Source organism: Dothidotthia symphoricarpi, assembly GCF_010015815.1.
Source record: "Dothidotthia symphoricarpi CBS 119687 unplaced genomic scaffold P153scaffold_3, whole genome shotgun sequence".
In the NCBI taxonomy this organism is placed as follows: Eukaryota; Fungi; Ascomycota; class Dothideomycetes; order Pleosporales; family Dothidotthiaceae; genus Dothidotthia; species Dothidotthia symphoricarpi.
This window is the reverse complement of record NW_022985010.1, coordinates 775,287-785,878: the sequence shown is the minus strand read 5'-3', so window position 1 is coordinate 785,878 and position 10,592 is coordinate 775,287. Positions and strand designations below refer to the sequence as shown.

Sequence of the window (10,592 nt, the reverse complement as noted above, 5' to 3'; positions counted from 1 at the left end):
TTTTCCAGTGAAAGAGAGTTTGGCACTATACAGCCTCACAGCCTCATAGTTGCTCACTTTAGTCTATCGTGTTGATCAACTTGCCACTCTCTCACACTATAACGCTTGGCCTGCCAGTGAGGAAGCGTGCCTGGAATCGCCATAGGGTAGTGGCGAGGTACAAGTCTTTGAAGCGCAACATGCGTCGTTGTCGAACCACAACTTCCTCTGTCCGTCTCAATCATAGCATCTCTCATAGTTCATGTGAATACACTCTCCTTGATTCCTTTGCCCCGCGTACCAATAATTTCTATTATTCCTTCAATCTCGTCTTGTACGCTTGATAATCAGCCCTATGGGCGCCCTCGAGTTCCTATGCGATGTGCGATTCCACAAAAGTTACACTCTCCCACCAAATCTCGAAACTGGCAGAGACAAGCCATATCATGTCTCATACGCAGACTATGGCGATCCAAACAGCAACGCGGTCGTCCTGTTTTGCGGCGCATTAATGGGCACACGTTTCTGCTACTCGCCCCTAGACGAACTGGCCAAGGCACATAATGTCCGGATCATCCATCCAGACAGGCCTGGGATAGGCGGCAGTGATGCTGTGGATCTTGAGAAGAGAATACAAATCTGGCTAGGTGAGCAGATGCCATTGTATGTCTTTTCTTGTGTCTTCATGCTCATGCTCGCCTCGCAGAAATGGTCCCCCAGTTGCTGGCTCATCTTGGGATCTCACACATCTCACTCGCAAGCCACAGTGGAGGCGTCATCTACCTAATTAACACTATGCTCACATATCCACATCTCCTACATCCGCAGAATCCCTATGTGACTTTCTTTGCGCCCTGGGTTCACCAGTCGCATTCCAAGGTCATGCAAATGCGAGCAACTGAATTGCTTCCCGCGCCACTCATTGGCAACTTCGCGAACCTACTACGATTTCTCAACGACAACGTCATCCCTTTGACCGATCTGAGTGGCAGTCTAGTTCAGGCAATCAGAGACTCGCTACTCAGTTCACATACCACGCCTGCTCCGGTCCCATTAACACCATCCAACCGTAGTTTTCGGTCGCGAGCGCCTTCAATCTCGTCGTGCGAGACATCAAACAGACTCGATTTAGATGATCCAGACACAGTCGATGAACTGCGGAAATACATCAACGCATTTCTATTCGCAGAGTCCATGGATGGCATATCTGCAGATGCACAACTTTTTCTGAAGAAGCGCTCCATTCCATGGTGTTCCTCAAGCATTTTCTGGTCCGACCTCGACTACGTGGTACCCCTGCTCTCGAAGATCATCGATGAAGAAGATAGCCTGGATGGCAGTGGTAGGAGATGGACTATCGATGCTTTCCACGCCGACAATGATAACATGGTAGGCGAAAGGGGCCAGCAATGGTTCGACGACTGCTGGTCACAAACACAAAGCACTGCACCACAACAGCAACGCACAAAAAGCTACGAGTACAGCAGCGAGGTAGTTGAAGGGACTGAGCACAATTTCCTCATGGACCCAGCCTTTGGTGCAAGTGAGCTCTGGCTTCAGCGAGTTAGGGAGTCGTTCCCTCTGACAGTAGAAGATTACCAGCTTCCTTTCACTACAACGCCTTGTCGGATTGATTCAACCAAGACAGACAAGATGCTGATATCGAGCCGAACTACGCAGACTGAATTCGAAGATGGGATGTCATCGATATCTACCCGACAGAGTAGCGAGAGGAGGAGGTCGCTTCGTTTCTTTCTACGCAAGTTCAGGGACACAACGCGACGTACTATTTCGCGCAGATCCACGCTGGAGTCACGGCAAGGAGTGCTGATGAGTAGTTGAGAACTGTCTAATGTCTTGAGCCCGCGACGCGATGGAGACCTTGGGTTCGTAATGGAAATGCTTCAGGCCAAGATTATGATCCTGCGTAACCTTTAGTCTTTATCGAGAACTCAATTGAGTCTTTCAGTGATATTCCCCAGACTTGCCAAGAAGTGATCTATGACGAGGCTGACGGAGTTAAACACTCCAAACTAAACTCCGCGACTTGACGTCTTCGAGCTCGCACAACTTCCCACTCACAACACCACACAGCAAAACAATGGCAGACGACATGAAAATCAACGCACAACGCGCAAAACAGCTGGCGGAAAACCTCGCTAGTATATCCTCTCGCGTCAATGCAGCGAGTAAAGGGAACAAGCAGGTACCCCACCAACCATTACCACAACGCCCTCAATCTCCACCTCCTAACCTCACACCAGGTCCGCCTCATAGCCGTCTCTAAACTCAAACCTGCGACGGATATCCTCTCCCTCCACCAAACCCCGTCACCCCTACATACGCACTTTGGCGAAAACTACGTCCAAGAGCTCCTCGAGAAGTCGAAACTGCTCCCGCGCTCGATACGCTGGCACATGATCGGCGGCCTGCAGTCGAACAAATGCAAGCAGCTGGCCGAGCAAATCCCCAACCTATGGTGCGTGAGCAGCGTCGACAGCGAGAAGAAAGCCAACGAGCTAGAAAAGGGGCGGAAAGCGCTACACGAGAAGGAAGACAGTGAAGTCAAGGACAACGACAAGCTGAAGATCATGGTCCAAGTCAATACGAGCGGCGAGGAGAGCAAGAGCGGTGTTGAACCTGCGGATACGTTGAAGCTCTGTAGGCATGTTGTGGAGAAGTGCCCGCATCTTGAACTCGTGGGGCTGATGACTATTGGGGCTATTGCGAGGAGTAGAGCGACTACGCCCGAGAATGAGAATGAGGATTTTGTCGCGCTGAGGGAGACGAGGGATCGGGTTGCGAAGGAGTTGGGCTGGGAGGCGGACAGGTTGGAGCTCAGTATGGGCATGAGTGCAGATTTCGAGGGCGCGATCAAGATGGGGAGTGACGAGGTTAGAGTTGGGAGCGAGATATTTGGCGAGAGACCCGCAAAGAAGGACGCCGTTGTTAAAGAGACAGCGGCGGAGGGTGAAAGCTGATAAGCAGGTTTATGCTGAGAAATGATACCAGAAGTAAAACATACGATGCATACGCGGTATTTCCTGCTCTCTTCACATGTCTATTTCCATCTCACCGCTTCTACACGTCTCGCTCATTTCCGATGTACCTTCCCTTCGGGACCCCCTGCGTGCGTGCGTTTGTTTGCGCTGCAGCTATCCATTCGCGCTAGCGCGTTTGCTCTCACCTTGATATCTCGCCTCGATACTTCACCTCGATGCTTCGCTCTACTTCACCTACCTTCCTCAGTAACCTGCCAACAAGCAGACTCAGACATCTGCATGTCCACCATGAGGTACCTCATCCCCTTCCTCACCTCACATCTTACTTCCGCGTCTAACAGCACTGCAGTCCCTACGGTCCTCTCCCTCCGGGAAATGGCATACCGCCCAGTCAATCGACGGGCAGCTTCGCAGGAACTCCATCAGCCGGTACAAACAGCGCGCGCGCGTCAATTGTATCTTCGTTTGCACGTGGAGTCTCGACGATATCTCCACCCGCCACCAATGACAGCTCGTTCAGAGCGCAGCCGCATGTCTTTGGTTCTTCGGTGCTGCCGCGGGGTGAGAGGGCGGGGTCGTCCAGTCCTTTCGTCGCTCTGAACGCTCAATCCGTAGATGCAAACAACACTTCTTTGGGTTCGTTCTCTGGGGTCGACAGGCCGAGTACCGCCCAAGGCTTTGGTAGTGGTATCTGGTCTCGACCCACTTTCGCTGATCCCACGGCGAGCAGTGGCAGTCGGTTGGGAAGCGGTGCTACTCAGCCTGTTGTTTTTGGCAGTTCGCGTCCTCAGTCCGCCGTTCAGCCTCTGTTTGGCTCGCACACTGCTACGCGACCTAGTGCAACACTGCGGAATCCAGGTCTTACTTCTGTTGATAACGGATTCGAGCAGCCACGAGTTCATCTGTACGTTCTAGTATATCTCTACTGAACCGTTTCTGACAATCATAGGCTCAGTGGTCCCAGTATCGAAATCGTTGTTGGCTCCGCAAACAACTCCGCTACGTCGAACCATCAAGATTCCTGGACGCTTCCAAAAGCGTTAGTTGACCGTCATTCTACCTTCCTCAGAACGGCACCAGGAAATCGCATTTATCTTCCTGGTCACGATCCAAAGATCTTCAGCCTCTTCGTGGGATGGATGTACTATGACCACTACCGCCTTATCACCGCAGCAGAATTGACGTTCGCTAATCTCGATGCACATGCTTGGGTATTGGGAAGCAAACTTCTGTGTGTCAAATTCCAGAACTATGCAATGAGTCGGCTCTATATACAACATACGGCTGTCTCCACACCACAACCTATCAGCACAGCAGACGTCGAATACGTATGCCAAAACAGCACTGCAGGTTCCAAGCTTCGTCAGTTCTTTTTCGACATCGTTGCGACGCACTTCGCCGATCCTGAGCGCGTCAGTGGTGGTCCAGAAGCTTGGGATTGGATCCTGCTGGAGCATGCAGAAGCTCGATCGTTGATTCTACAGGGATACAGAATGGCGTTGCCAGAGCGCAAATTCATGAAAACGATGAAGGAGTATATGGTGGAGGAGGAGGCGCCGCCAATGAACAATGCCAGTGTGAGTGGGGAAATACGGGTCACTCCTGCGAAGAGGGACGCAGAAGGTTTGGCTGTGAAGAGGGAAGCTCACGATGACTGATGGCACGTCATGCTCATGATAGTCGTCAAGAGGGCTTGTACTGTGGAGATTACTCGTGTCCTAGAGGACAAAGGGGACAGAATTTATGGGAAAGAAATAACGCTGTTGGATTGTCGGAAACGAACGGAATGCGTCAAAGATTGTTGTGGACGCTAAAGGAGCTGAAATCATGTACGTAAAATATACTAGCCCACTATGATGGTAATTCCAACTATGATATCGAGATCGTTTGCAATGACTGCTTGGACCTGCTTCTTCTCACAGACTATTCCTTGTCAGCTAACTCATCATCGTGCCCTGTCATATACGTACTGACAACAACACTTTCAGCTATAATCAGTGTTGCAGAGCGCTTCGATAGTACAATCAACGTCGAAATAATAATATTGCATCGCCTCTAAACACTGTGCTACATCACTTTCAGAAAAGAAAAAAACATAGCGGTGTTTCGATCAAGCTTTGACTATCCGTACGAGGTTTCGGATTGATCTATGGACCAGGGACGTAAGTTCGAAAACGCACGTCCACTCCTTGATGGGATGGGTGGTTGGAAAAGTCTAGACTTGCACTGTACGGAAGGAGATATGATGTATCCACGACAAAAGCGTTGCGCAGACAAGTTCCTTGGAGAGAAGTGAGGGGACGCTGTACTTTTGCTTTGAGAAGCGGGTGGTGGATGCATGCGTGATTGGGAGGAATTGAAGTACAGACAGATCAACATATCGATGTGATGCTATTGATATATTATGAGAATCTTTTCTCCCAAGCAGCCTGTAGCTGTTTCCGAACATGGTATACAAACTCTTTGAAAAGACCTTATATTATTGTGACTATTATCTCCTCTGTAGCGCTCTCGTACATGGCTCCCATTTTCAGCTCCATGTCCGAGGGTCCGTTGTCAGTGTAGTCAGACTCGTAGTTGGGATCGTAGTCAAACTTGCCCTCAGGGACAGGACTGCTGATAGGACTGTAGGGAGGACTGCACTGGGAACTGTTGTCGGGTATCAAGGGAGGACTGCACTGGGAACTGTTGTTGGCTATGAAGGGAGGACTATAGCGAGGACTGACAGGATTGTAGACAGGACTGTCAACATTGCGTCTAAGATATTCCTGCTCCAGACACCAAGACTTGGACAGAAATTTGCTATGAAGTAAGCCAATGCGCGTGTATGTGTTTTCCCGACCATCCAATTTTCTTAGTATGAGCCAGTTTCGACGATACTGACCTTCACTCTCGCTCACGTCCAAGACTAGGACCGCGGAGTGGTTTGCAACATGGTCAGATCCTTCGTTTTCAAGCGTGTAGTCCCACCAGACTTCACTATCTTCCGTCCCGTGTGTGTTCAACTCTTCGTGAGCATCTCCGAAAGCAAGAGACGCATACGATACCCTGATGTCCCGCAGTGAAAAATTGTGTTCAGGCTTGTTGTTGTAAGTAATTCTGCCGTTCAGGTATTTTCCCCTAATGGTCAATGATCCAGAGGAAAGCTGTCCCGTAGGGTCCGTTCCGCTTGGAACCGTCTTCGCGCTGAGAATGGTAGCTGTCGCTGTTTTTCCGCTAGATCCGAGCCACTTCACCTTGCCTTGAACCGACGCCCATGACCACGTTGGGGCACGCCATTCACATGGTCTCTTGCAGTTCGGTTTGCCATAGTCCACTACCCAAGCAAGGCTCTGCGCCAATGTTGTTCTCCAGTGACCGGCTAGATAATCGCCCATGGTTGGCTGGAATTTCTTTGCTAGGCCCTGTAGAGCAGGAAAAATGTCGTTAGAAAATGTCAACGACCTCCTCGTATATTGTGTCACAATCTCTTCCCAGCGGTCCTGTTCCAAACCACTGAGCAAAACGTGGATATTCTTTTTGTGCTTGGCGTAACTGTAGGACCACCCGAGTTCGTGCGATATTCGGGAACATTCGCAATCGAAACGTTGAGGGCACTCCCACGTTATTTCTTGCTCCAAGAAACTGATCATGCGTGTAGAAAGCACACTTTCCTGGAATGCCCAACCTCTCTCGTCAAGTGGTCGACTTGTCGTTTGATGGTCCAGTGGTACCCGGCCATGGATATCACATGGCTCCCCTTTTGAATTTCGAATGGTTATTGTACGGGATATATGTTTAGGATGCGAAGCAGCAAAGCAGCCGGCAGAAGCTCCAGTCGATTTTGTGGCGGCAAGGGTGACATATGAATCTTGATATATCCGTGACATGCTACTTCCTTCTCGGCGCCAATCCTCAACCGAATCCTGTACGATGCATAAGCTGTCAATCCAGAGGTACCTAAGTCCAAGACGATAAGTAAAGGAAATAGCGTCCTGGAATGTTTTTGGTAGATCGTTCCATGGTATGCCGGATTGATGGATCTGCAAGTTCAAAGTTGTTGTTGTGATGAAAGGTTCTTTTCCCCAACAGTGACTCAGACAGGCATAGGAGGCAATCTCGTTGTCGGGAATGTAAAGTCTAACATCGTCAATTCCGTCAATACGCAACACCCTAGTGGGTAGTAGTGAAGAAGACGCAAAGTAACATTCGTGGTGCTCATTCAAGCATTCATCAATCCATGCGCGTGCCCAAGAGACTGCTTTATTAGAGCCTGTGTTACCAGAGATCTTCGATGATGGGCTTATACAACTCCACGGTGAGGGATTTACTACTTTTGTCAGCATATTCGAGATGGTTTACATCTAATGGTAACAACTCACCAGACAACGCTGGGAAAGAGGCGATAATAGGCGTAGCCGATATGTCTCCAATTTCGAGCTCTACGATCAACGGTTCATGCACATTTTTCCTCCGCCTAAGGCAAATATGTAGTGTTGGCGAGTACATAGTCATCTTAACTGTACTGTTGTTTTCGATATACCTAGTGTAAGGTTCGAGAGCTTTGCGGACAACTGTACAGCCTTGGCAATCTTGTTCCGCGACCTTGAAAATCTTGTTCGCGTCTACTACTTGACACCTTCCCGCTTCAAGATTGAGACATATTGGGCAACTGCGTAATCTTGAAACGGAAGCCATGACCTGAGGCTACGCTTCACCCCGCACTTGCCCAGGATCATGTGAACTGGTGTAACCTCAGCTCGAGGAGCAGCAAGCGACGCGTTGTGTCGGGCGAGACCGTGTTTCGAGCGGACGACAGAGTGAGAGGTTTCCTGCGGGGAAAAGAAAAGAAAGACGAGAACAAGACGAAGAGGAGAAACTGGAGAAGACGAAGGCAACTGCCATGCAAGTGAGACTCCGCCCGATGTAAGCCGCTAATCCGGAACAGGCAAAGCGTCCTGGCAATACAATCCAAACATACACACCAAGAAGGCGGGATACATTGTAAATGTAAGGTAAAAGGGAATAGAGGATATGGAAGTTACAATCTTCGACGTATGGCAACCAAAAAGCAGTACAACGAAACCAGACTTATTATTTAGTTAGACAGGAGTATTGTTATCATACATACATATATACATACCTACGTAAGCTCAATCAAAACACCATGCTCCAACACCCCGAACACAAATAACCAGTCGCATAAAAACAAATCATCCTCCAGCGTACGAAAGTCATCATCTATCTCGCAAGACACAAACTTCCATCCATCCCCCTCCCTACCACTATGCAGCAGGATCCATATATCCCTCCAACGTGTCATAATTCAACGGCTTGAACAACTCATTACTCCAATCCGCACCCGAGCTCCCCAGTAACCCCTCAAAGTTCTCAAACGCCGCGTCAAAATCCAGCCAATCGGGCGATGTCTCTGAAAATCCAAAGCCCGGTGGCATCGGCGCTCGATTTGCACGCTCGCTGCTCGTGGGGTGCTGACCAGGTGTCAGCGTTGGGATGGGGTTGAGTAAGTTGGTCATTGGGGCAGGTGCTTGATGATGGTGCAGTCTGGGATCGATAGGGGTATCAAGTGACTGCGGCCAGTGTGCCGAGTTGGGTGGAGGTAATGCGTTATGTACGGATTGAGGGGTGGGTAGCTCGATCTTTGTCTCAGACGGACGAGGTTCTGGTGCTGGAGTGTTTGCTGCGTTCGTTGTGCGTCCCGCTGCGTTGTTGAGGACTGCACGACCTAGGTCTGCCATGGTGCCTGCTGACCACCAGGCGTTGCGGAGGCGGTCGAGGAGACGGACGCATTGTTTTAGTTCCTCAGTCGCCCGGTTCACGTGCACCTTCAGGCGGCGGGATCGGAAGTGACGGTATACCACGCTTAGGGCTACCCCAAGAGCGTAGGGGACGAGAGGAAGCGGTGGAAGGAGCTCCGGTAACTCTGCGTTGAGAAGGTGGATGACACGTGTTGCTGAGAGACTCTGGCGCACGTATGAAGGTGTAGATTTAACCGGGGCGTTGATAGAGAGAGACTTGTGGGAGGCCATGCACATGGTGTGATGGAAGAGCGACAGGAGACCTAGCGCATGTCAGATGGAATGGAAACAGCTCGAAACTAGGGAAACTCACTCATGATCGGGCCCTCCAACTTGTCCTCACCATCTCCTACCATCTCCTCGAACCCCAAGAAGTCGTCCCCCTCCCAACCTGTTTCGTCGGCAGACCTACCAGGTCTGTAGTAGTCGATCACCTTATCCAGCATCTCCGATATCTGTAGCCAAATACCAAGCGGACTGGACCTCTTCTCTGGATCTGAAGGCAGCTGCCGCAGACTATTGTCTCGGTCATGCATGAGCAGTGGCCTTCCATACATGCAAGCATTCATCTTGTCCAGACTCCATAAACACCAAAACACGTCTTCCAAGTTGCCTTGTGACTCTGAGCTCTGATTCTTCCACTGGTGACCAAACTGTAGTCCAAATGTGTGAGCGTGATGGATGGCCTGGGCAAGGTGCATTGAGGCTTGCTCCGCCCCATCGGGTCCCTCGCAATGAAGTGATAGGAGAGCAAGTACTTGGATCAGCACGACACGGTTCTTCTCCAGCTTTGCCTCGATGCCCACTATAACGGCATTGTACAGCCTTTGAGAGAAGTCGCGTGGATTGAGGGGCTGAGGGTCGTCTCCCAGACAGAGAGCCTTTGCTGCATGGGCATGTTTGGACGCTACGATACACATTGTCTGTAGCACCATACGAGGTTCTCTGCCCAAAGCATACTGCTCGTAAAACAAATCCTTGTCGACAATGGGAAGTAGGGGATGAACATAACCAAAGTAGATTTCGAGGAGCACATCTTGGCTCTTGCGTGGAGGTAATATGGCAACGCCTACTGCATCTAAATACTGTTGAAGAGCTCGAGCGACCTTGAGCTCCTGGGTAGTTTGCGGGCCTGTTTCGATAATCCGCGATGAGGTCGAGCCTGCCCTTGCGGACGTTGGTCCCTGGTTGTGCTCGTCAATCCATTGACCGATCAGGTTCCCGCCAGGTGATTGGGCTGGCTTTCCACGTTCAGAGTGGACCTGCTCCCTGAGAACGGCCTCGGGATTCAGGTAGCCCAGGAAGTTGGGCGGCGTTGTTGGTGATCGTGGATCCTCTGCCGGACTGATTGGCATTGGAGGCAGCATGGAGTGGGGAAGGGGAGCATGTCCATGTCCATGGTTCTGGGAATCTCCATGAGGTACCCTGGGATCCTGAGCCTGATGCTGGCCACTTGCAGCAAAAGGCTGAGGATCTGAGGTTGGATTGGGTGCGTGTCCACTTTGGGTAGAGCTTCCGTCTGCCTCGTCGTCGAAGGTGTGGCTGCAGCGCTTCTGTGGGTTTGTAGTTAGCAGGTAGCCACGCTATTGCGAGCTTCCTTCACTCACTCTCCGCTTCTTGCATGATTCGCACGCGCGGTGGACTCCTGGGGCCGTGTTAGCTAGGATTTCGCCGTGCGCACCGACAGAGTTATGACGCACGCTTGCGCTTCCTGAAGAACTCGTTGTTGGCCGCGAACGTGATCATGGTGGACATTCTGGCGACTTGCTGTGCGTTTACGACGTCCGGCTGGCGGATACCTCGTGTTTACAGT

General features: G+C 50.8%; 5 protein-coding genes across 5 annotated transcripts; 3 read left to right on the top strand and 2 right to left on the bottom strand.

The window, feature by feature from the left end:
- Positions 1-334: 334 nt before the first annotated feature.
- On the top strand, positions 335-1,821 carry P153DRAFT_282297 (uncharacterized protein; the record flags this gene model as incomplete). The annotated part of the gene is made up of 2 exons (XM_033663189.1): positions 335-626; positions 686-1,821. 2 exons carry the CDS (start codon positions 335-337, stop codon positions 1,819-1,821), a joined length of 1,428 nt encoding a protein of 475 aa, XP_033527771.1.
- A 234-nt stretch (positions 1,822-2,055) lies between these two features.
- P153DRAFT_332094 (uncharacterized protein) lies at positions 2,056-3,019 on the top strand. The gene is made up of 2 exons (XM_033665496.1): positions 2,056-2,185; positions 2,244-3,019. Exons 1-2 carry the CDS (start codon positions 2,081-2,083, stop codon positions 2,958-2,960), a joined length of 822 nt encoding a protein of 273 aa, XP_033527770.1. The 5' UTR covers positions 2,056-2,080; the 3' UTR covers positions 2,961-3,019.
- A 250-nt stretch (positions 3,020-3,269) lies between these two features.
- On the top strand, positions 3,270-4,639 carry P153DRAFT_393204 (uncharacterized protein; the record flags this gene model as incomplete). Its single annotated transcript, XM_033671212.1, has 3 exons — positions 3,270-3,274; positions 3,331-3,885; positions 3,931-4,639. The coding sequence occupies 3 exons, from the start codon at positions 3,270-3,272 to the stop codon at positions 4,637-4,639; spliced, it is 1,269 nt and encodes a 422-aa protein (XP_033527769.1).
- Positions 4,640-5,070: 431 nt separating this feature from the next.
- On the bottom strand, positions 5,071-7,907 carry P153DRAFT_156107 (HET-domain-containing protein). Its single transcript, XM_033662230.1, has 2 exons — positions 7,343-7,907; positions 5,071-7,290 (listed from the first exon to the last, which is right to left on the bottom strand). The coding sequence occupies exons 1-2, from the start codon at positions 7,656-7,658 to the stop codon at positions 5,456-5,458; spliced, it is 2,151 nt and encodes a 716-aa protein (XP_033527768.1). The 5' UTR covers positions 7,659-7,907; the 3' UTR covers positions 5,071-5,455.
- Positions 7,908-8,038: 131 nt separating this feature from the next.
- On the bottom strand, positions 8,039-10,587 carry P153DRAFT_308147 (uncharacterized protein). The gene is made up of 4 exons (XM_033664693.1): positions 10,480-10,587; positions 10,387-10,424; positions 9,093-10,332; positions 8,039-9,042 (listed from the first exon to the last, which is right to left on the bottom strand). The coding sequence occupies exons 1-4, from the start codon at positions 10,532-10,534 to the stop codon at positions 8,246-8,248; spliced, it is 2,130 nt and encodes a 709-aa protein (XP_033527767.1). The 5' UTR covers positions 10,535-10,587; the 3' UTR covers positions 8,039-8,245.
- Between the last annotated feature and the right edge of the window lie 5 nt (positions 10,588-10,592).

Coding starts and splice junctions, on each gene's coding strand:
- P153DRAFT_332094 (XM_033665496.1), top strand. CDS start 2,081: ATGGCAGACGACATGAAAATCAACGCACAACGCGCAAAACAGCTGGCG. Junction 2,186..2,243: donor CGAGTAAAGGGAACAAGCAG/GTACCCCACCAA, acceptor ACCTCACACCAG/GTCCGCCTCATAGCCGTCTC.
- P153DRAFT_156107 (XM_033662230.1), bottom strand. CDS start 7,658: ATGGCTTCCGTTTCAAGATTACGCAGTTGCCCAATATGTCTCAATCTT. Junction 7,291..7,342: donor CTCTTTCCCAGCGTTGTCTG/GTGAGTTGTTAC, acceptor TGACAAAAGTAG/TAAATCCCTCACCGTGGAGT.
- P153DRAFT_308147 (XM_033664693.1), bottom strand. CDS start 10,534: ATGTCCACCATGATCACGTTCGCGGCCAACAACGAGTTCTTCAGGAAG. Junction 10,425..10,479: donor GTTCTTCAGGAAGCGCAAGC/GTGCGTCATAAC, acceptor ACACGGCCCCAG/GAGTCCACCGCGCGTGCGAA. Junction 9,043..9,092: donor GTTGGAGGGCCCGATCATGA/GTGAGTTTCCCT, acceptor GACATGCGCTAG/GTCTCCTGTCGCTCTTCCAT.